Below are 20,696 nucleotides of genomic sequence, written 5' to 3'. Positions count from 1 at the left end.
ATGAACATTCTGGATCAGGCAACCCCTCTTATTTGTAAAAAACTACATGTGAGGAAATGATTCAATTCATGGCAAAAAAAAAGTTAAGGCTGCAATTCTGGCTGATGTGAGAAAGGTTGGATATTTCAACTTTTCACTAGATTCCACTCCTGACATTTCACATACTGATCAGTTGACTTTAATTATCAAATATGTATCACCGAAGATGGTTTGCCAACTGAGAGATTTTTAACTTTCCTTGAGCTAAAAGACTGCTCAAGAGAAAGCATGGCTGATTTAGTGTTCAACTATTTTACTACTGAGCTTGAAATTGACTTCAGAAAATGTCACAGGCAGACTTATGACAACGCTGCCAACATGGCTGGTAAGTATAATGGCATGCAGCAAAGAATCATTGGGGGAAAAAAACAATTTGCAAGATTTATTCCATGCTCAAGTCACTCTTTAAATCTGGTGGGAGGTTCAGCTGTGGATTGCTGCCTTGGTGCAGTGAACTGTTTTGGTATTATCAATGAAATTTATACCTTCTTTTCAGCCACAAAGAGATGAGCAGTTCTAAAATCATTTTTGCCACCTCAATCTAAAGTGCCTAAATATTTGTCAGACACTAGGTGGGATGCACACACAAAGGCCACAGAAGCTGCTTTGGAAAGTTACAGTGCTATCACTAATGCCCTCAGTCATTTGTACTCTGACATTAATGGGGAGACCAGGCTTCAAGCTAACAATCTTTTGCAGAAAATGAAAGAACTGGAATTTGTGTTTATGCTGCATTTTTGGACACGTGTGCTAGGTCATTTTCACAAGGTCAGCAAAGCCCTTCAGAAATCGGACCTGTTATTGAGTTCTTGTGCACGTTTGTACAATTCACTTCTGGATTTTTGAAGGAAAATTAGAGAAGATTTTAATGAGCTTGAGAAACAAGCAAAAGCCACCTTGCCAAATGTTAACTACAAAATAAGGCAACAAAGAGTAATGGAACAGCAAAGAAAGGACAGAAGTGCACCTGATCCTTAGATGCACTGTCTTCAAGAGATATGTTTAGGATAAAATCCTTTATTCCTATATTAGATGCACTTGAAGCCAATTTAAAAAGAAGTACTGTGTACAGTGATGTTGCACAATTGTTTTCTATTCTTGCTAATCTGACAGCATTTAAGCAAGAAATTCAGCAAGGTGTTGAACTGTTGATGGAAGCATACCCAGAAGATATTGACCTGAAACTTATTGATGAACTTTTGCACTTTCACCTGTACGTGAGACAAAGCCATAGGCTTATAGAAGAGCACTCTCTGTCTCATACAGACCTTTATCAAATGATATATAAGGAAAAAAATTCAGACGGCCTTTCCTAATGTGGAAGCAATCTTGTGACTATTTCTTAGCTTTATGGTCACTAACTGCTCGGGAGAGAGGAGTTTTTCAAGACTCAAAAGAATTAAAACTGAATTAAGGGCCATGATGTCTCAAGAGAGGTTGCCCGCACTGAGCATTCTGTACATTGAGAGTGACAAACTTAGACAAACAAATTTTGATGAAGTTTTGGATGATTTTGCTGTGAGGAAGGCTAGAAAAAAAACATTTTTAGTCTTACTGTATTTGATGGTTGTAGTTTACTTCTTAATATGTATTTTAACTGTTTAATGACAACATAAAATAGATTCTAAAAGTGCCACAGTGTCAGGTAATCATGATCATATTATATACACTTCCCAGGCAATATAATTTGTAAACTCAAGGTTGTTTTTTTTAAGAATAACATTACAACTTCATTTTCCTAAAAATTAATGCTTATTCCACAAAAGGTTTACAAAGTTCAGTTATTGCAAAAGTTTTTCCAATGTTAATTTTAACATGTATGCATTTTTTTTCAATCACTATGGTAATCAACAATAACATCTTATGTCCTTTAGAGGAGAAATTGTGAATTGCAGAATTTTAAATACCTGTCATCATTCTTGACTTCACTCAGTTTTGTTTATAACACTGTTCCATTTTCTTCTAGTCGTGAGGGTGGGTGATTGGGAGGAGGCTCACAAGTGGAGTAGCCTATGGCCTCTCTTCATCTAAATCCAGCCCTGCTGCCAGGGCCAGAGTTCCAAGCTCCCTCCTCTTCCCTCTCCCCTTGCCAGCCCACTTCCTCTTTTCCTCAAAGCCAAAACAAATGAGGATTTGTCACTGTTAGGATGTTTCCCCGTTTCCTAATAGCTCTGTTTTAAAAATCATAGGCTACTTTGTACTAATCTGGTTCAGGAATTCCCACTGATGGCAGAGGAAAAGACAAAGCAAGCATTTATTATTTTTTTCCATGCAACTTCAGCCAGAAAAAAAAATAGAATTTACTAATGAAAGTAATTAAATGCATTTGTGCCAATCATCCTGAAGACTAAAAGTAATTGACTGAATCATTTTAACAGTTTGCCAGTTTCAGATACTACGGTGATAAATGTGGTCAACATGCTAAGATAAGATTTATTGATTATGTCAACATAAAAGTGTTTTTATTTTCCAGGACTTCCTGTTTTCTATATGTAGTCTGAAAACTGACAGGGACATTTAAAAATTCTCATATAGATGAAAGGATTTGTATGTGCGTGCCAGATGGATCCTGAGGATGCTTGGCCATTTTCTGCTTCTTCCATTGAGATATCAGATGGAACAGAAATTATGGCTGAAGATATACAGATTCAAGAATTTTTTGTCCTTTGAGATTTACAGTAATGTTAAAAATAGACCAACTTTGACATTTTATTTTAATTGAAACAAAGCTCAGTGGAAGAAACAGAAAATTATAGCATATAAATACTAACTTCTAGGACTTATTCAGTATCCTGGACCCCTATTTATTGGACTAAAGATCTTACTGACCACTAACCGAAGTATTATTAATTTAATTAGAGGTTATGCAATTTGATTAGTAATGGGATTTTATTATGTATTTATATATTTAAATGCATATTGATTTAGTGATTTTATTATGTATTTATATATTTAAATGCATATTGATTTAGTGATTTTATTATGTATTTATATATTTAAATGCATATTGACTTAGTGATTCATTTATATTGCACATTAAATTGGGACATAGGAATAGGGGGGAGTTTATTAATGTGCCAAGAAAGAAGAATTAATTTGACTAATCAATTAGAGCGAGAATTAGGGTGGGTTCCGATATTAATTAAATTAAATGTGATTAAATCATAGTGAGCCAGATAATCAGGGACTGAAGGTGGAGGGTGGGTTAGGGTTTTAGGCTGTGAGTCGAGATAATCCAGTTAGGAGGGTGCGGCCATCCCATTATTATCTATAAGATTATACCGGGACATAGGTATGGATGCCCGGCCAGGGGATCCCAGTGCTCCTGGGGAAGGGGAAATATGACGGTGGGAATAGACAGAAGTATAAGGGAAGGAGGTGGAGACAAAACAGTGCTCGGCCCCCTTCCAGTCTACTTCCTATCCCAACGGTGACAGATAGTGGGGCCAAGAGGAATTGCCCGCATCCGTCATTGGTGTTATGCAACGCCAGGTCCGTAAACAATAAGACCGAGACCCTTAGGGAATTCCTGCTTTGGCAGGATGTGGACCTGGCTTGCATGACTGAGACCTCTCTCCCAGATGACCCCCCCCCCCGGGTTACTCGGTCTTTCACCAATCACGGACTAGCGGGCGGGGGGGAGGGATGGCGTTATTCATACGGGAGGGTTACTCCTTCCGGGCTCTCTCGGCCCCAGCGATCGATGGTATTGAGTGTGCTGATCTGGCGTGGGATGTCGAAGAGGGGTTGGCGATCTGACTGGTGTACCGTCCGCCTAACGCACCAGCCAGGGCCTTACCATCCCTGATGGAGGCGGTGGCGGGCTGGGCGTTGGAGTACCCAGGGCTTATAGTCCTGGGTGACTTCAATGTCCATGCTGACGATGCGGCTTCCAATTGGACATTGGATCTGGTGTCTTCCATGGCGACACTAGGACTCTCTCAATTTGTCACGACTCCTACACACCAGGCAGGGCACATGCTAGACTTGATCTTTGCGTCCGGGATTCGGGTGAACGATATTGCGATGGAGGCGGTGCCATGGTCGGATCACCTAGCCCTCAAGGCCCGTATGGAGACGCTGCCTCAACCCTGTAAGGGCGGAGAGCCTATTTTGGCTCGCCCGCAGAGCCTGATGGATCCGGAACGGTTCCAAATGGCCCTACAGGATCCTTGGCCCCCTGGAGGTTCCCTTGACGCCCTGGTTGATGCCTGGCAAGATCGGCTATCCAGGGCGATCAACGAGATCGCACCTTGATGCCCTTTGCGCCCTCGTGTGAGGCTGGCTCCATGGTATACCTTGGAGTTACGTCAGCTGAAACAAGGGCTCAGACGACTAGCGAGGCAGTGGCGGCGCACTCGTGACGAAGCGACGAGAACATCCTATAGAACGTTTATGAGGTCTTATGAGATGGCAGTCAAGGCCGCGAAGAAAGACTACTTCGCAGCCAGGATTGCGTCTGCAAATTCGCGCCCGGCACAATTGTTTAGAATAATTGAACACCTAACCACACTGCCTCAAGGCAGACCAAATGTTAGAGAATTAGAAATAGGCTGTGAGGCTTTTGCGAAATTTTTTGCAGACAAAATCACATCACTCCACCAGGACCTGCCCATCACATTGGATACAGTACATGAACTGGAGGCTCCGTGCCTGTCTTCCGGTTTAGTTCTGGACCACTTCGACCCACTCAGCCTGGAAGAAGTTGACGGAATTATCTCCTTTGCACGCCCAACAACTTGCGATCTGGACCCATGTCCCTCTTGGCTAATTAAATCTTGCCAGAGGGAGCTTAGATGTCCTTTATGGGACATCATAAATAGATCCCTCCTGGATGGGCGTTTTCCAACACCCTTGAAAGAGGCCATGGTCCGCTTCCTCCTGAAAAAAAGTACAGCAGACCCGGCCTAATTGGCAAATCACCAACCGGTCTCTAATTTACCGTTTTTAGGTAAAATTATTGAGAGGGCAGTGGCGTTGCAGTCGCAGGATTTTCTGGATGACGCTTCCGTCCTAGACCCTTGCCAGTCCAGCTTTCGTCCAGGTCACAGGACGGAGACAGTCCTGGTCGCCTTGGCAGATGACCTCCAATGGCATCTGAATCGAGGTGGTGTGGCAGTGCTGATGCTGTTAGATCTGTCAGCCGCGTTCGACACGGTCGACCATCGGCTACTTACCCGCCGCCTTGCCGACGTAGGGGTCAGGGGGTCGGCTTTACAATGGCTCTCCTCTTTCCTCGAAGATCAGGGACAAAGGGTGGCAATTGAGGGCGGGCTGTCCCAGAAGCGCACACTAGATTGTGGGGTGCCTCAGGGAGAGGTTCTCTCACCGATGCTATTTAATATCTATATGTGCCCCCTTGCCCAGATTGCCCGGAGGTATGGGCTTGGGTGTCACCAATATGCAGATGACACCCAGCTACACCCAGAGAGCCAGTTTGGTGTAGTGGTTAAGTGTGCGGACTCTTATCTGGGAGAACCGGGTTTGATTCCCCACTCCTCCACTTGCACCTGCTGGAATGGCCTTGGGTCAGCCATAGCTCTGGCAGGGGTTGTCCTTGAAAGGGCAGCTGCTGTGAGAGCCCTCTCCAGCCCCACCCACCTCACAGGGTGTCTGTTGTGGGGGAGGAAGGTAAAGGAGATTGTGAGCCGCTCTGAGACTCTTCGGAGTGGAGGGCGGGATATAAATCCAATATCTTCTTCTTCTTCTTCTATCTGTTAATGGATGGCCGGCCTGGCACTGCAGGCTGTGGCAACCTGGTTAAGGCTGAGTGGGCTGAAGCTGAATCCAGCGAAGACAGAGGTCCTTTGCGTGGGCCGGGGCGCTCTGGGGAGGGAAATACCTCTCCCGGTTTTTGACGGGTCAGGAGCTTGGGAGTCCTACTGGAGCCTTCACTATCAATGGAGGCCCAGATAGCAGCCACTGCCAAGTCAGCCTTCTTTCATTTAAGGCGGGCAAGGCAGTTGGCCCCCTTCCTAGAGTGCCAGGACATAGCAACAGTGATTCATGCAACGGTCACCTCGAGACTGGATTACTGTAATGCCCTCTACATGGGGCTGCCTCTGTGCCAAACCCGGAAGCTGCAGCTGGTGCAGAACGCGGCAGCTAGGCTGCTGTTGGGGCTCCCAAAATGGGAGCACATACAGCCAGGGCTGCGCGGACTGCACTGGCTACCAGTTACATACCGGATTCATTACAAAATGCTGGTTATCACCTTTAAAGCCCTATACGAACCCCAGAGAGCACTGAGGTCAGCAGGGAAGAACCTGCTGACTATCCCCGGGCCAAAGGAAGCAAAACTACAGAGTACCCGTACCCAGGCTTTCTCCATTATAGCTCCACACCTATGGAACCAGCTCCTGGAAGAAGTACGGGCCCTGCGGGACTTTGAACAGTTCCGCAGGGCCTGCAAGACCATCCTCTTCACTGACTAAAAGACTGAGAGACTGCTTAAATGATTCTTACCATCTGCCAGAATAGCACCAAGAAGTTAATTTTATTGTTTTGTTGTTTTTAGAATTTTAATTAAATTGTTAGCTATTGTTTAAATCATTGTATAACTCACTGTATTGACTGATGTTGTTAGCCGCCTTGAGCCTGCCTTGGCAGGGAGGGCGGGATATAAATAAAATGATTGATTGATTGACTTACTTGCCTTTCTGAAAATGCAAGTTTATTTCCACATAGACTTTACAGTTGTACCTTGGCTTATCTTCCCTAAGATTCATAATTTGTGGGTCAGTATGGGTAAACCTGTTCTCTGGAGGCCAGGTCTCCTAATGCAGTGGACCAGGGTGAGGAGACCTGTCCACCAGAGGCCTGGTCTATCCCCACAGCGGTAGGCTTCCCAATCCCCCTGGTTCCAACAGGAGAACCCCCAGTTTTCCAGACTCCACCCCATCCCCAGCCAGCTGGTCAGTGGGGAAAGCCCTGCCCCCACAGCCACCATGTGCCCTTAGATCTCCCACAGGTTTAGAAGCCTGCAAACACATCATTTTTAAAATGTGTGTGCGTGCACCTTTACATTTGAGCAGGAAGTGAAAGCTGCATTGGGAGGGGCCAGCAGCAGAGCTCTGTGTGTGTGAGAGAGAGAGGTAGCTGAGTCCCTTTGCGTGCTTTGGTTTCAGACATCTTTGTATAGGAACTACAGCCAGTAAGTGTGTGTATGTGAGAGACAGACAGACAGACTGAGAGAGAGAGAGTCTCTGTGTTTGTTTTGCATTGTCCCAGATGTTTTTGTATAGAAACCTGTTTATGGGATGGAGGAAAACTCCACCTCTCTCTCTTTTCATTTGCTTGTATTAGTCTGAAGAAGTTGGTTGGAAATACAGCAGCTCATGTGTGTAAAGCCCCAGTGAGATCACAAAAGTGTATGCATGCAAACTCTGTTTATTTTGGCTGCTTTGTTAGTGTGTGTTCACTTTCATTTACTGGAATTGCTGGGGGGACAAGGAAATGAAGACTATTCAGAGGGATTGCACTGCTATATTTTTATTTATTTTAGGGAATGGGAAAGTCTCCTGGCTCCACCTCCAAAGTCCCCAGGTATTTTTGAGTTGGACTTGACAACCCTACATAGAAGGACATTTTCTATAATGAAATTTGACTTGATTATGTTTTCACTTACACTATTTAAGACGTTCTCAAAATATAACTTAAAAGAATTCATTCTGAGATTTTTACAAGGTTATGGAAGTAATCTTCTAAAAAACTAATTCACACAATAGTGAAATGTAGGCTGGCTCACAACTTTAACGCTAGCAGCCTTTTTTGCTCATGACATAGAACTTCTGCTCACAACAATGCACAGCTTAGAGGGAATATTGCCTGCTACATTCCTACAAGCAAGTACAGGTAAGCTATCACAGCTTCACAATTTAGAGCTATTGTGCTGAAAGATGATGAGCTTTTCTGCTGCCCTTCTCCATTACCACCCTTCAGACAGCAAGACTTAATAGTTGTGGTTTGTTTTTCCAAAGATATGAAATATAACAGGACTTGAACTATAAGGATTTACTAAATGAATAAAAAGATTACACATGTTTTGTTCATGCATTTGAAGATGAGCAAAGGAACAAAGAAAATGAGAAAATATGCACTCCCCTCTCCCTATCTTACACTCAGCTCTTATCCTAATGGTATTTAAATAGGACAGGCTAGCTTTACTTGAAGATGCACTAGTTAAAAGTTATCCTGGTTGGAATTTCTCTCCATTGTCCACTGCTGTATTGACAAGATGGAGTCCCTAGGCAAAAGCTTCTTCCCCAATCAGAAGCCATGGAAGACAGTAAAGGCAAGAGAGGGCTCTCCCTCATTTACTGAGAATTTATAACCTACTCTGGAGAGTCCATCCCACCTGGGGGTCATTTGGATCTTTCTGCTCCAAAAGGAAGAGTTTACTTTCTAGCCATTTTGCTCTTAGCTGTCTATGTCCCTTTTGGATGTACCCTGGCAGTAAAGTGTGAAGAAATAAGCCACTGTCTTGCTTCAGCCACTCTCATTTGCATAACTTGGGTGCTCTGTGCTGGGAGCTTGATGGCTCCTTTCTCTACTCCGCCTCTTTTGCCAGCAACTAGTCTACAGCTGGGCTCCTTTCCATGGCCAGAGAGCAGTTACAATAATTGAAATCTTAAGGTGAATTCTATGGTGGAGAACATTTCTCCACAATGACAATTATATGGAAAGGACTATACCATGCCTGGACTTTGGGGTAATTTTTGTGCATCTGCAGGCAGCTCCCAGGGGGAAAATGCAGCAAACAATACATCCTTGGCAGGCTTCGGATTCAGTGGGAGCTCACAGGAGTGCAGCTCCTGAACCTTTCTGAGAGTTCCACCTCCTCCTTCTGAGAGTTCCGCCTCCTTGTCCATTGAATAGTATATGCAGCTGCATAACAATCCCTGGATGAGCTCCACCACCTATTTTTCTACAAAATGACCCCTAATCCTTGGTCATCTACTACTCTTCCTTTATATTGGGCTGTTGTTGTATATGTGATTAGAATTGTATCTATAAGCTGGAGTTCTTGCCTGGCTCACTGGGGCCTGAAGGACAGAGCTTGGGGGACGCAGGAACAATAGGCAGCAGGATCCAAATCCTGCTGCCCTGCTCCAATCAAGAGCCCCCGACTGGTTTAAATGGTCCAGTCACAGGCAGCGTGGGAACTTTGGGTGTGTATATATAGGGGGCCCTGCGGCCCTAGTTTTCAGTCTTCATAGGCAGGCCATGCTGTATTCAATAAAAGAGCTATGTTCACTACCACCTTGCCTCATTAATGTATAGAACCCACTATATTATACTGGTGACGAAGGTGGGATCCTGGTAAGTGAGGCCAGTAGCTACGGGCGTTCCGCACCACACACACACTACCAGTGCTGACAATGGCTGCTATGCCAGGAACAATTCCCGAGTTCGGTGTGACCAGCCCAGAGCGATAGGAGACCTGGTTGGATCGACTGGAGAACTTCATCCACTACCACGGAGTTGTGGGGGATAAAAAGAGATCGCTATTCCTCAGCTTGTGCGGGATGAACACCCAGGAGCTAGCCCAGGGGCTAATGGCGCCCACCCTCCTCAAGGATGCCTCCTACACGGACATCACTGTCGTCTTGATGACCCATTTCACACCACAGTCGTCAGTCCTGACCCGCCGCTTCAACTTTTCCGAGCGCAGGCAGAGGCCCAATGAGTCTGCTGTTGATTACATTGCAGCCCTCCGCCGGCTGTCACTCCGCTGCGAGTTTCACCGATTGGAGGAAAGACTGATGGACCAATTCATTTTCAGGCTGTGGGACAAGCCGCTGAGGAGGAAGCTGCTTGGGAAAGATGAGATGGACCTCTCCAAGGCAATCAAAGCGGCTACCACCTATGAGAAATTGCGGGGAGAGTGCATGGCAGCAGTGGCTCACCAAGCCACCTCATCCTCCTCAGAAGCGGATGACTCAGGGGGAGACGACACTCTCAAGCTCCACGACGTCACCACGAAGCGCCAGCCGCCACGTGCGACCATAAATGCACCAGCTCAAGAGTGTGCAAGTTGCAGGGAAAACCATGAGCACTTCTCCTGCTGATTTCAGGATACCATCTGCCACCAGTGCGAGAAGACGGGACACCTCGCCAGGGTCTGCCACTCAAAAACGACACCAACCCGAGAAAGAAACCCCCGTTGGAAGAGTGGAAAAAATGGCCGCCACCATGAGGTTGCCATCATAGAGGATATCAACGCCATCACCACATCGGTTGGACTGGTATGCGACATCCCTATTCCGTCCCCAGATAAACTCAAAATGACAGTGTTTATTGAGGGCGCCCCCTGTCGAATGGAGGTTGGCTCAGGGGCTACATACACCATCATCTCCACCCAAACCCTAAAGAAACTTTGCCCCAAGAGGGGACCTAAGCTATACCCATCCCCCGTGCTCGTACAAGACTTCCAGAAAAGGGCAATTGGCATCAGAGGGGCCGGGGTAGTCAAGGTGCAATACGGGAAATTTTCGAGAGACTTTCCCTTGCTGGTGGCAGAAGGGGACCTGAGTAGCTTGTTGCTGCAGGACCACGCCTACCCATTCCCAGTGGTCAGCCATGTGTTAGCATCCCTAGCAGGTGCTCTCAGCCACCTGCTGCTGCCATTGGAAGATCCGGATCCGGCCCCAGCACACCAGATCCTGCTTCTAGAGTCCCTCCCAGACCACCCGGTTTAGGATCATTGCCAGAAGAAAGAGATATCCTAACAATACTGAAGTTGAATAGCACCTTAAAATGTATTTTAAATTGTTGTTTTATCATTTTAAAGTGTAATTGTAAATGCTTTTGAACTGACAATCTCTGGCAGCACTCTTGGGGGCTCAGTATGGACAGGTATATATGGACAGGTATATTAACCTAGAGTTAATCCATTTGTGTTATGTACTGCTTTTGCAGAAAAACTCAGTGTGAATATTACTGTATATTATTGGAAAATATATAAAGCTGCAACAATATGTGCTCTTGTTTGGAAGTTATCCTATTTATATAGATAGGATTTACTCCTGAGTAAATTGGGATGAGACTTTTGGCTATAGTCCCAGTCACATATTGCCAGTAAGTTTCATAGACACCAATTAAATGTCACTAAAGGATTTCAGGTGACAGACGTTGGGAAAGAACTTTTTTTGGGGGGGGGGGGTTGCCTGGGACCATGAAGATTTGCTGTCAAAGCAAACAATACTGAGCTAGATGGTCTGACGGAATAGAGCAATTTCATACATTTTTATAAATATAGAAAAAGCTTTTAGACTTTAACTTTGAACTTTAAACTAGTGCATCTTCAAGTAAAGCTTAGTCTGTCCTATTTAAACATTTATTGTAGAGGTCAAACAAGCAAAGCAAGAAAAAAGAACAGTCAGCAAGGCATATTTGGCAGACCAAAGAGAATACCAGGAGAGGCAATTATTCAGATATGTTGACCACAGGTCACAAAGTGCTTTACATATAATAATAACTAGCATCTTGCATAGAACCTGGAAGTCAACAGACAGATGGCTGCATTTTGAACTAACAGTAGTTGGAGGGCACTCTTTCCCATCCACTGAGGGGCTTGCTGCTCCATGCTTTGATTTCTTTTCAAAATGCAAAACTTCTTGCAGAGTTGTAAAGGGAAAGCATACCTTTATGATAAATTATTACAATGTGCTTACTCTGCAGTGATTGAGAAATGCCCAGTTTTTATATGCAGGGCCATCTGGTGGAGAGGAACAAAATGGTGGCTGCAGGGGTACTGATGCAAGGAAAGTGCAGTACAAACTTCTGTATGGATGCTCCACTGCAACTGTGAATATTTCTGCATTCCCAGCACCAGTGGGAGCTACATAGAGAATTGTCTCCATGTGGAAGCAGCCCTGGAATGGCAGAAACTTCACCCTTACTGTTTATTGTGGTCTCTCTAGTTTTAGTCATCACATTCTTTTCACAAACAAGACTCTATGGGACTGAGGCTACAGTACCATTTCTAATTTCTACTGACTGTATAGAAGAGTTAACATGGGTGGGGGGAACTTTCCTTGGTTTATTTGATATTTAAGTGCGTAAAATTCTGGGCATGCCAAAATGTGTCCTGTATGCAGTTATCCGCTTAGAAACTGGCATGTCTTTAATGGTTACTAGTGCATGGCTCATGACCTTCAAATTCTGGCTACGCTTGCACTACAACTCTGAACCGGGGAGCTATATCTCTCAAATGCTCTCTGAATTTAATTTGTCAAATTGGTCAGCACATATTGAGAGAAAAATAAAAGCAATGGGTGTATCCCTAGAACTATTGTCCATGCTGTCCTTCACCACTGCAGTCCAAAAAATTAAAAACTGGTTGCTAGATATTGAGTGCCAAGACTTATAGAGTCTGGCTAAGAAAACTTGTGCCCCACTGAGTTTTGAGATCTCTCTTAGTACTGGGGAAATGGTCTCATATCTATCCATCTTGCAGGTGCCACAGCAGCATAGAGCTTTTTCCCTTGCCAGATGCAACGGCATGCCCTCTGCCATTTATGACAGATTTAACAAGACAGCCTATTCAGTCAGATACTGTCTCTGTAAGCAAAAATGTGTGGAGTCAGTTACTCATATTCTTCTTTATTGTAATTTGTATACAGATCTTCGTCACAAGTATTTACATCCTCTTTTAGTTAGCATGGTTGATTGTTCTGATGTACTTAAGGTCTACAGACTTTTGAACGATACTTCATCTAGTGCCACTGAGAAAGTGGTTAAGTTTCTTTATTCTGTTTCAAAGGCACGCCAGAGGATCTCATAGAAATAGTTTATGTTTTTCCTGATGTATATGTATGCAATCGTTCCATTTTATCTTTTTTTTTAACCAATTTGCTCTGATATATATATTTATATATTTTATGCCAATAAAGGCTAACTTGACGACTTGAAACAATTCTCTTTCTGCTCCAAGTATTGTTTGTAGAACACAAATGGCTTTTTAAAAACCTAAACACCTACTCCCCCCCTTCTACCACAGAAGCAATAATACGTTTCCTTTCCCTTGCCTTTTGACTTCTTTGTTTACCTCAGGTTTGGCTTCTGTCCAAATGTGAGCTCATAAATCTTAGTGAGATTATTGGCAGCAAAGTCTGCACTGATCAAGGTACTTGGAAGGAATTTTGGAGCCACCGTGAGCTGAAAAACAAATATGAGGCCAAAGTTATATCACTCTGTGAGACACTCTGAGAGACACCATCATTGTTACCTTTACAACAGACAGTTGCCAGTAGGGTTGCCAAGTCCAATTCAAGAAATATCTGGGGACTTTGGGGGTGGAGCCAGGAGACTTTGGGGGTGGAGCCAAGATCAAGGCTGTGACAAGCATAATTGAACTCCAAAGGGAGTTCTGGCCATCACATTTAAAGGGACGGCACACCTTTTCAATGCCTTCCTTCCATAGGAAATAATGAAGGATAGGGGCACCTTCTTTGGGGGCTCATAGAATTGGACCCCCTGGTCCAAACTTTTTGAAACTTGGGGGGTGTTTTGGGGAGAGGCACTAGATGCTATACTGAAAATTTGGTGCCTCTACCCCAAAAAGCACCCCCCCCAGAGCCCCAGATACCCGCGGATCAATTCTCCATGATTTTCTATGGGAATAAATCTCCATAGGGAATAATAGAGTTCCCAGCAGACATTTCCCTCCCCTCCCCCCGCTTTCTAATGACCCTGAAGCGGGGGGAGGGTCTCCAAACCGGGGGATCCCCTGCCCCCACCTGGGGATTGGAAACCCTAGTTGCCAGGCTGTTTGTTCCCAAAAGAACATGGAAAATCAAAGTGGCAGGCCATGTTGATCTGAAGCAATAGAACAAAGTTAGAGTTCAGTGACACCTTTAAGATTCTTTTTATCTGTTAAAAAACATCTTCACCATTTTGCATGCTAATTTACTATCCACCTATATATAAGACTGCTTTTTTCTAATTCCATTTCCTTGTCTGATGAAGTGTGCTTGCACAAAAAAGCTCACAAATTGAATAAAACTTCGTTGGTCTTAAAGGTGCCACTGGACTCTGATATGGAAAATGGCATAGTCTCAAATTATCAACCTCACAGAAAAGAGAATCTCTGTTGTCAGTGTCACAAATGATCACTACAGGAAGCAGCTTATCTTTTCCTGCAATATGCCTAGAAGAACTTTTGTTTGGGTTAGGAATGCTGTGGTTTTATTCATAACGGAAAAAATGGATTCAGAGAGCAAGTACATTTCATGCAATGTTTAAAATCTCTTTCAGAAATAGGTCACTGCTCCTCTTAGGATAGTCCCTTGAGAAAGTAAGAACACATGACAAGGCCCCCTCTGCCTTCTAATTCTAAAACCTCTAGCAGAACAGTTAGCAATAGAAATAAGCCACAAAATTTCTGAAGGCTGCTTCTCAGACTGCTTTTTAAAGCTATGCATGCACTTTATGAAGAGTATCCTCATCTGAGGGCTTGTGGGAAAGTAACAGGAGGCAATAGTATTACTATTGAATGTTTAACACCAGTTATGTGTTAAACAGCACACAAAGCACAAAAACAACATGATCTTGGCACCTCCACCTTCAGAAGCAGTAAACTTCTGAATACCAGTATGAGGGGGCAGCATGAGGGGGCTTTTGACCTCTGCCATTTGTTGGCTCTGCAGGGCAACTGACTGGCTACTGTATGAAACAGGATGCTGGACTAGATGGACCACTGGTCTGATCCAGCAAGGCTATTCTTATGTTCACCTGCCCATAGAAAAAATGATCCAAATATGAATCTGCATAACAAAATCTAAATATATGATCTCCTAGTCTACTGTGTTTTATTTACAAGATTCCTAATTCTGAATAATACTAGGTTCATGGTTTTTAGAGGGGAAATACAACAGAATATTGACTTTGTCAAGGACATTGTAAAATCTATCAATAAGAAAGATGTGACTATTTTTAATGACCTTCAGCATTTATAAAAATGACATTCCAAAAGTTGCTCTTTGAAAATTTCTTAGGCTATGCATTATAATATTTGTGAGGATTTGTGTACAATCATCTTATACCAGAATCTAAATCTAAGTTCAGATATATTGTTTTTGCATGGGCACAGATTATTTTATTTCTTTACAAATCATTGATATGCCTTTTATTAAAATAGTAAAGATTGCTAATAAATCCAATGCTGTCAGGCAATTTATGATGCATCTATGATAGTTCAGCATCTCGGTTTTAGCCTTCCTTCCTATTGACGAAAAAGCACACAGGTCTTGGCTAAAGTATCTCCCCTTGCAGTGCATATGATGTAGCAAGCAGTCTGTCTTGTCTTGGTACACAGTATCAAAGCAACAAGCTATTTTTGCATGTCTATAATGTCTCAGTAGAACCTCTTCTGAAGTTTTTTCCTATTATCTGGATGAAATTTTTTTCTGCTGCAGTCTCAGAAAGAAAGGTCAAAAACTATTTTATCACATAAGGGGGAAAACTGGATGGAAAAGTTCTGGAATATTAGTCACAATCTGGCTTGAGTTCTACTTTTATGGAGCTGTTTGCCAAAACTGTTACATGGAAAATAACTGTAAAGGGACGGAAAGGACATGATGTTACTGGATAAGCGGTTTGATACTGCAACTCAGCCACAGTAGAGTAACTTTGTACAGTTAATGGAGTTATGGCAATTTCACTTTCATGAAGGGGCACAGAGATCCTCAATATTCAGTTATACTGGTACAATGACAGCTGTAGAGCAGGGGTGGGGAACCTCTGTCCCAAGGGCCGTATGTGGCCCTCGAGGTCACTTGGTGTGGCCCTCAGGGATTGCTGGGCCGAACCGAGCCATGTGGCAGCCCCTCTGGGGCCTGGCTGGCCAGCGAGGATCATGGGGCCCAGCCAAACTGTACAGCAGCCTCCCCAGGGCCAGGCAGGGATCACAGGGCCCAGATATACTGTGTAGCAGCCTCCCTGGGGCCTGGCTGGCCAGCCAGAATTGCTGCAGGGCCTGGAAAAGTTACTGTCACAGTTCAGTTTGCACTTGATTATCCCAGATGGTGTGGCCTAATATGCTAATGAGTGTGTGACCTAATATGCTAATATTAGGGGATGTGGTCTAATATGCTACTGAGTTCCTGCTGGGCTTTTTCTACAAAAAAGCCCTGGACTTATACATTTGCCCAGGGCAGCAGGCTGTGTGTGTGTGTGTGTGCCAGATTAGGCTCTCCCCACATGACTTCAAATAGAAAAATAATTATTTGCATTAATTTTGCCGACCTGAATTATTCTCCCTTGGCGGAGCTCTGTTTTTTAAATAGATGATTTTTTATGGCCTGCGAATGATTTTATAAATATGCAGATGGCCCTTGGCAGAAAAAAGGTTACCCACCCCTGCTGTAGAGAAAGGAACTTGACTTAGAGACCGATTTCCCACTTGCCTTACACTGCTCTCACACTCCTCATCTCAGCAGGGCTTCCCTCCGATTTTACACTATCTGCCTTGGGGCTGCAACTAGCATTGCCTTTTCCATGTGGCAAACAGAAACTGGTTTTTAGAGGTTTCTGTTTGCCATGCGAAAAAGGTGACACTCATTGTGGCCCTGGGGCAGATAGAAATCAGCTGGAAGCCCCGCTGAGAAGAGGAACGTGAGAGTGGCGTAAGGCAAGTGCGAAATCGGTCAGAATTTACATTGAGTTTCATAGCTTTGCTCCAAGACTGAATAGTAGCCTGCTGTACCGATATGTAAATCTGGTCTCTGAACAGGTGTGCTCAGATCTTTCCTCAAAATGCCACCTTTTCTGCTGATGGACTTATTTTTCGCAAACCTGACATTTAGGATATCTTTGGCTCCACATTTGCATTATGGGATGAACTGGGTATGGGCTGGGTATTAGCCCTTTATGATCCAGTCAACAGTCCACATAAAATAACTGGTAATTCAGTCACTATAATAAGGTACTACCTTCTCAAGGGTGAGCACAATGTATCACATGATCTGACCCGCCGTTCTGACATTTGCTATAATATACCAGGCAGAGCGAATGCAAATAGGCTTGGCATTCCTATGAGGTAAGGCAACACCTTTGAATGAATGAACTTTTTATTACGGTCATAGACCAATATAAAAATTATAACACATCATGTAAAACCCCTCCTAAAATACATAAAATACAGTAAAATACTTAAAACTTTTCCGCACCTATACAGGTCGGGGATAACTAAAATATAATTTAACCAATTTTAAAATCCAGAATCAGTTCAAATTAATATAAAATCCTTTAAATCCGAATATATAAAATCGTTTATAACCTAAAATTCAAACAGATCATACAGAACCTACCATTTCTTGTTTCTTAGTATGGAACTTCACCAGGTAATGGCAGAATTTAGCTATCTGTCTAGAGATAGATGGACTTGCATCCACCAAAAGTTTCTCCAAATACGCCCCGTCGGCATCTGCTATTGGTTTGACTACAAACGGGGAAACAAACCTGTCCCTATATGCTTGGTGGAATGGGCATCGAAAAAACATATGAATCATCGACTCCACCTCTCCCATAGCACAAGAACAGCGTCGATCTTCATACGGAACTTTTCTATATTTCCCTTCTAACACTTTTGAGGGCATGGCTGCGCATCGAGCCAATGTAAAGGCTCTTCTGTGAGCTGGTACCTCCAAATAAGAAAAGTACTTGGCCATCCTCATAACATATTTGGTCTCGGTAGACGCCAAGAAAGAAGGGGCCTGTTCTAGATCCCTTTGTCTCTCTATATCACAGATTCTTTGTTTGATAATACTTTTTGCTTTGGCATTACTCTGCATCAAGAGGTTTTCAAGTGAGAATCCTATACTTTCCAAATTGCTTTCAACCAATTGCAGCCACCTTGGCCTATAGAGGTCTTGAATTATTAGAGGAAAGAGGCCTTTTTTGTTTGTATAGATTCTTAGCTATTGGTATGCTGAAGACAACATAATTCTGGCCTCAATTCTCATTTGCCCAGTTTCTAGTCGCAAAAGGGCATTTGGCACACCTGGCGGGAGCTGCAAGATGTTACGGAGAAATTTAGATTGCACTTTCTCAAGAGCCTGTAATTTTTTAACCGAGATGCTCAGGTTAATACCATAGAGCAGTTGTGTTAAAACTTTATATTGGAACAGTTTCAGTGCTGCAGGAACATAAAAGCCCCCCTTGGAACGAAAAAATCTCAGGATAGCGTACATTGTTTTCTCAGCTTTCTCCACCCTCATATTACAATGTTCAGTATAGGTGCCTGTATCCTGAATTACCATTCCCAAATAAGTAAATTTTGTTACTTGTTCTATTTTCTCGTCTTTCATAGTCCAATACCTCTTCTTGGCTTTTTTACCAAATGCCATCACTTTTGTTTTTTCAAAATTTATTACCAAACGTTCGTTTTCATAATACTTAACAAAGCTGTCTAATGCCCTCCACAACCCAATAGGTGTTCTAGATAACAGTACCACGTCATCTGCATATAGCAGTACTGAAATGTGGCGAAGAGCCAGCTTTGGGGGGTGTAATTTAATATCAGTCATATGTTCCACCATATCACTGATGTAATAATTAAACATCTTTGATTCTTGTATATAAATGCAACAGGACAGTTTTTGTACTGGATATTTGTCTATTATTGGACCCAAAAAACTGCAAAAATTCTGGGATGCTTATTTCTGAGTCCATAGTGAGAAACTTGTTTTAAAATGCTGCTCGGTAAATCCACATAAGCCAAAAGAGTTTGGCACTCAGAAGTTGGCTGCTTTCTACTGTTGTGAATACAAATGTGTGCAAAAGTATACACAGTATTCATTTGTACAAAACTGAATGTGTATGCAACCATGCTGGTCAGGAGTTTGGGAGTGACTCAGGATGCCTCCTTATCAATGGAGGCCTGGGTTGCAAAGGTTGCCAGGCTGGCATTTCTCCAACTGCGCCTGGTCAGCCAACTGGCTCCCTACCTGTCTTGATGTGACTTAGCTACAGCAATCCATGCAACGAACACCTCCAGGATAGACTACTGAAACTTGCTCTACACTAGCCTACCCTTGAGATTGACCCAAAAGCTCCGGCTGATCCAGAATGCAGTGGCGCAGGTCCTTATGGGGACCTCTTGGATGGCACATATTCAACCTGTGCTGTGCAAGCTGCACTGGCTTCCTTCCGGTGGAGCACCAGATCAGGTTCAAGATGCTGGTTTTGATCTTTAAGGCCCTTAGTAGTCAGGGACTTACAGAGGTCCCTGCTTTTTTTCTTTTTTTCTTTTGACATGACTGAGCCAGCAAAGCATCATCAGTGGCAGCTGGAGCTGGGAGAGCTGAGAGGGTACAGTGCACTGCAGCAGCAAAAGCAGCAGGTGGAGAGGAGAGAGACAGAGGAGCAGGAGATGGAGGAAGCTATGTAAAATGGGCTAGGGAGGGGGGATGGATGGAGCTTCTGGCTGCAAAGTGCTGGGGTGGGGGAGAGGGAGGTGGAAGAAAACCCCCCTGCTTGCAGTCCCTTCTTGACGCCAAAGTTTTAGGGTGCACTGCCTCAACTTGGTCACTTTCAGAGCCTCCAGCTTTTGCCCCTGCCCCAGAAAGCTCTCACTGGATAAGAAAGGGTGCCCTCCAACTTTTTAAAAAGCCCCCCAACTTTTAAAATCCTGGCTACGCCTCTGGACATAAGAACATAAGAGAAGCCATGTTGGATCAGGCCAATGGCCCATTCAGTCCATCACTTTGTGTCACACAGTGGCCAAAAAAAAACAAGTGCCATCAGGAGGTCCACCAGTGGGGCTAAAAGCCCTCCCACTGTGCCCCCCCTCAAGAATACAGAGCATCACTGCACCAGACAGAGAGTTCCAACAATATGCTGTGGCTAATAGCCACTGATGGACCTGTGCTCCATATGCTTATCCAATCCCCTCTTGAAGCTGGCTATGCTTGTAGCTGCCACCACTTCCTGTGGCAGTGAATTCCACATGCTAATTACCTTTTGGGTGAAGAAGTACTTCCTTTTGAAGTACTTTCTTTTATCCGTTCTAACCCAACTGCTCAGCAATTTCATTGAATGTCCACGAGTTCTCGTATTGTGAGAAAGGGAGAAAAGTACTTCTTTCTCTATCCCATGCATTATCTTGTAAACCTCTATCATGTCACCCTGCAGTCAACATTTCTCCAAGCTAAAGAGACCCAAGTGTTTTAACCTTTCTTCATAGGGAAAGTGTCCCAATCCTGTAATCATTCTAGTTGCCCTTTTCTGGACTTTTTCCAATTCTATAATATCTTTTTTGAGGTGCGGTGACCAGAATCATCAGCACCATCGATTTGTACAGGGGCATTATGATACTGGCTGATTTGTTTTCAATTCCCTTCCTAATAATTCCTAGCATGGTGTTGGCCTTTTTAATTGCAATCACACACTGTCTCGACATTTTCAGTGAGTTATCTACCACAACCCCAAGATCTCTCTCTTGGTCAGTCTCTGCCAGTTCACGCCCCATCAACTTGTATTTATAGCTAGGATTTTTGGCCCCAATGTGCATTACTTTGCACTTGGCCACACTGAACCTCATCTGCCACGTTGACGCCCAATCGCCCATCCTTGACAGATCCCTTTGGAGTGCCTCACAATCCTCTCTGGTTCTCACCACCCTGAACAATTTAGTGTCATCCGCAAACTTACCC

At 43.8% G+C, this 20,696-nt stretch overlaps 1 protein-coding gene across 4 annotated transcripts in view; it reads right to left on the bottom strand.

Annotated features, from left to right (window-relative positions):
• PODN (podocan) overlaps window positions 1-20,696 on the bottom strand; it is an 83,107-nt gene that overhangs the window by 47,260 nt on the left and 15,151 nt on the right. For all 4 annotated transcript variants that reach the window (XM_060231835.1, XM_060231833.1, XM_060231837.1 and 1 more), the window contains exon 5: window positions 13,091-13,200. In XM_060231835.1, coding sequence (XP_060087818.1) covers window positions 13,091-13,200 — 110 coding nt within the window. The remainder of the gene's footprint in view (window positions 1-13,090; window positions 13,201-20,696) is intronic.

This window comes from Heteronotia binoei, chromosome 2, assembly GCF_032191835.1.
Source record: "Heteronotia binoei isolate CCM8104 ecotype False Entrance Well chromosome 2, APGP_CSIRO_Hbin_v1, whole genome shotgun sequence".
Classification (NCBI taxonomy): Eukaryota; Metazoa; Chordata; class Lepidosauria; order Squamata; family Gekkonidae; genus Heteronotia; species Heteronotia binoei.
Note: the sequence above shows the minus strand (reverse complement) of the source record. Positions and strands in the feature narration are given on the sequence as shown.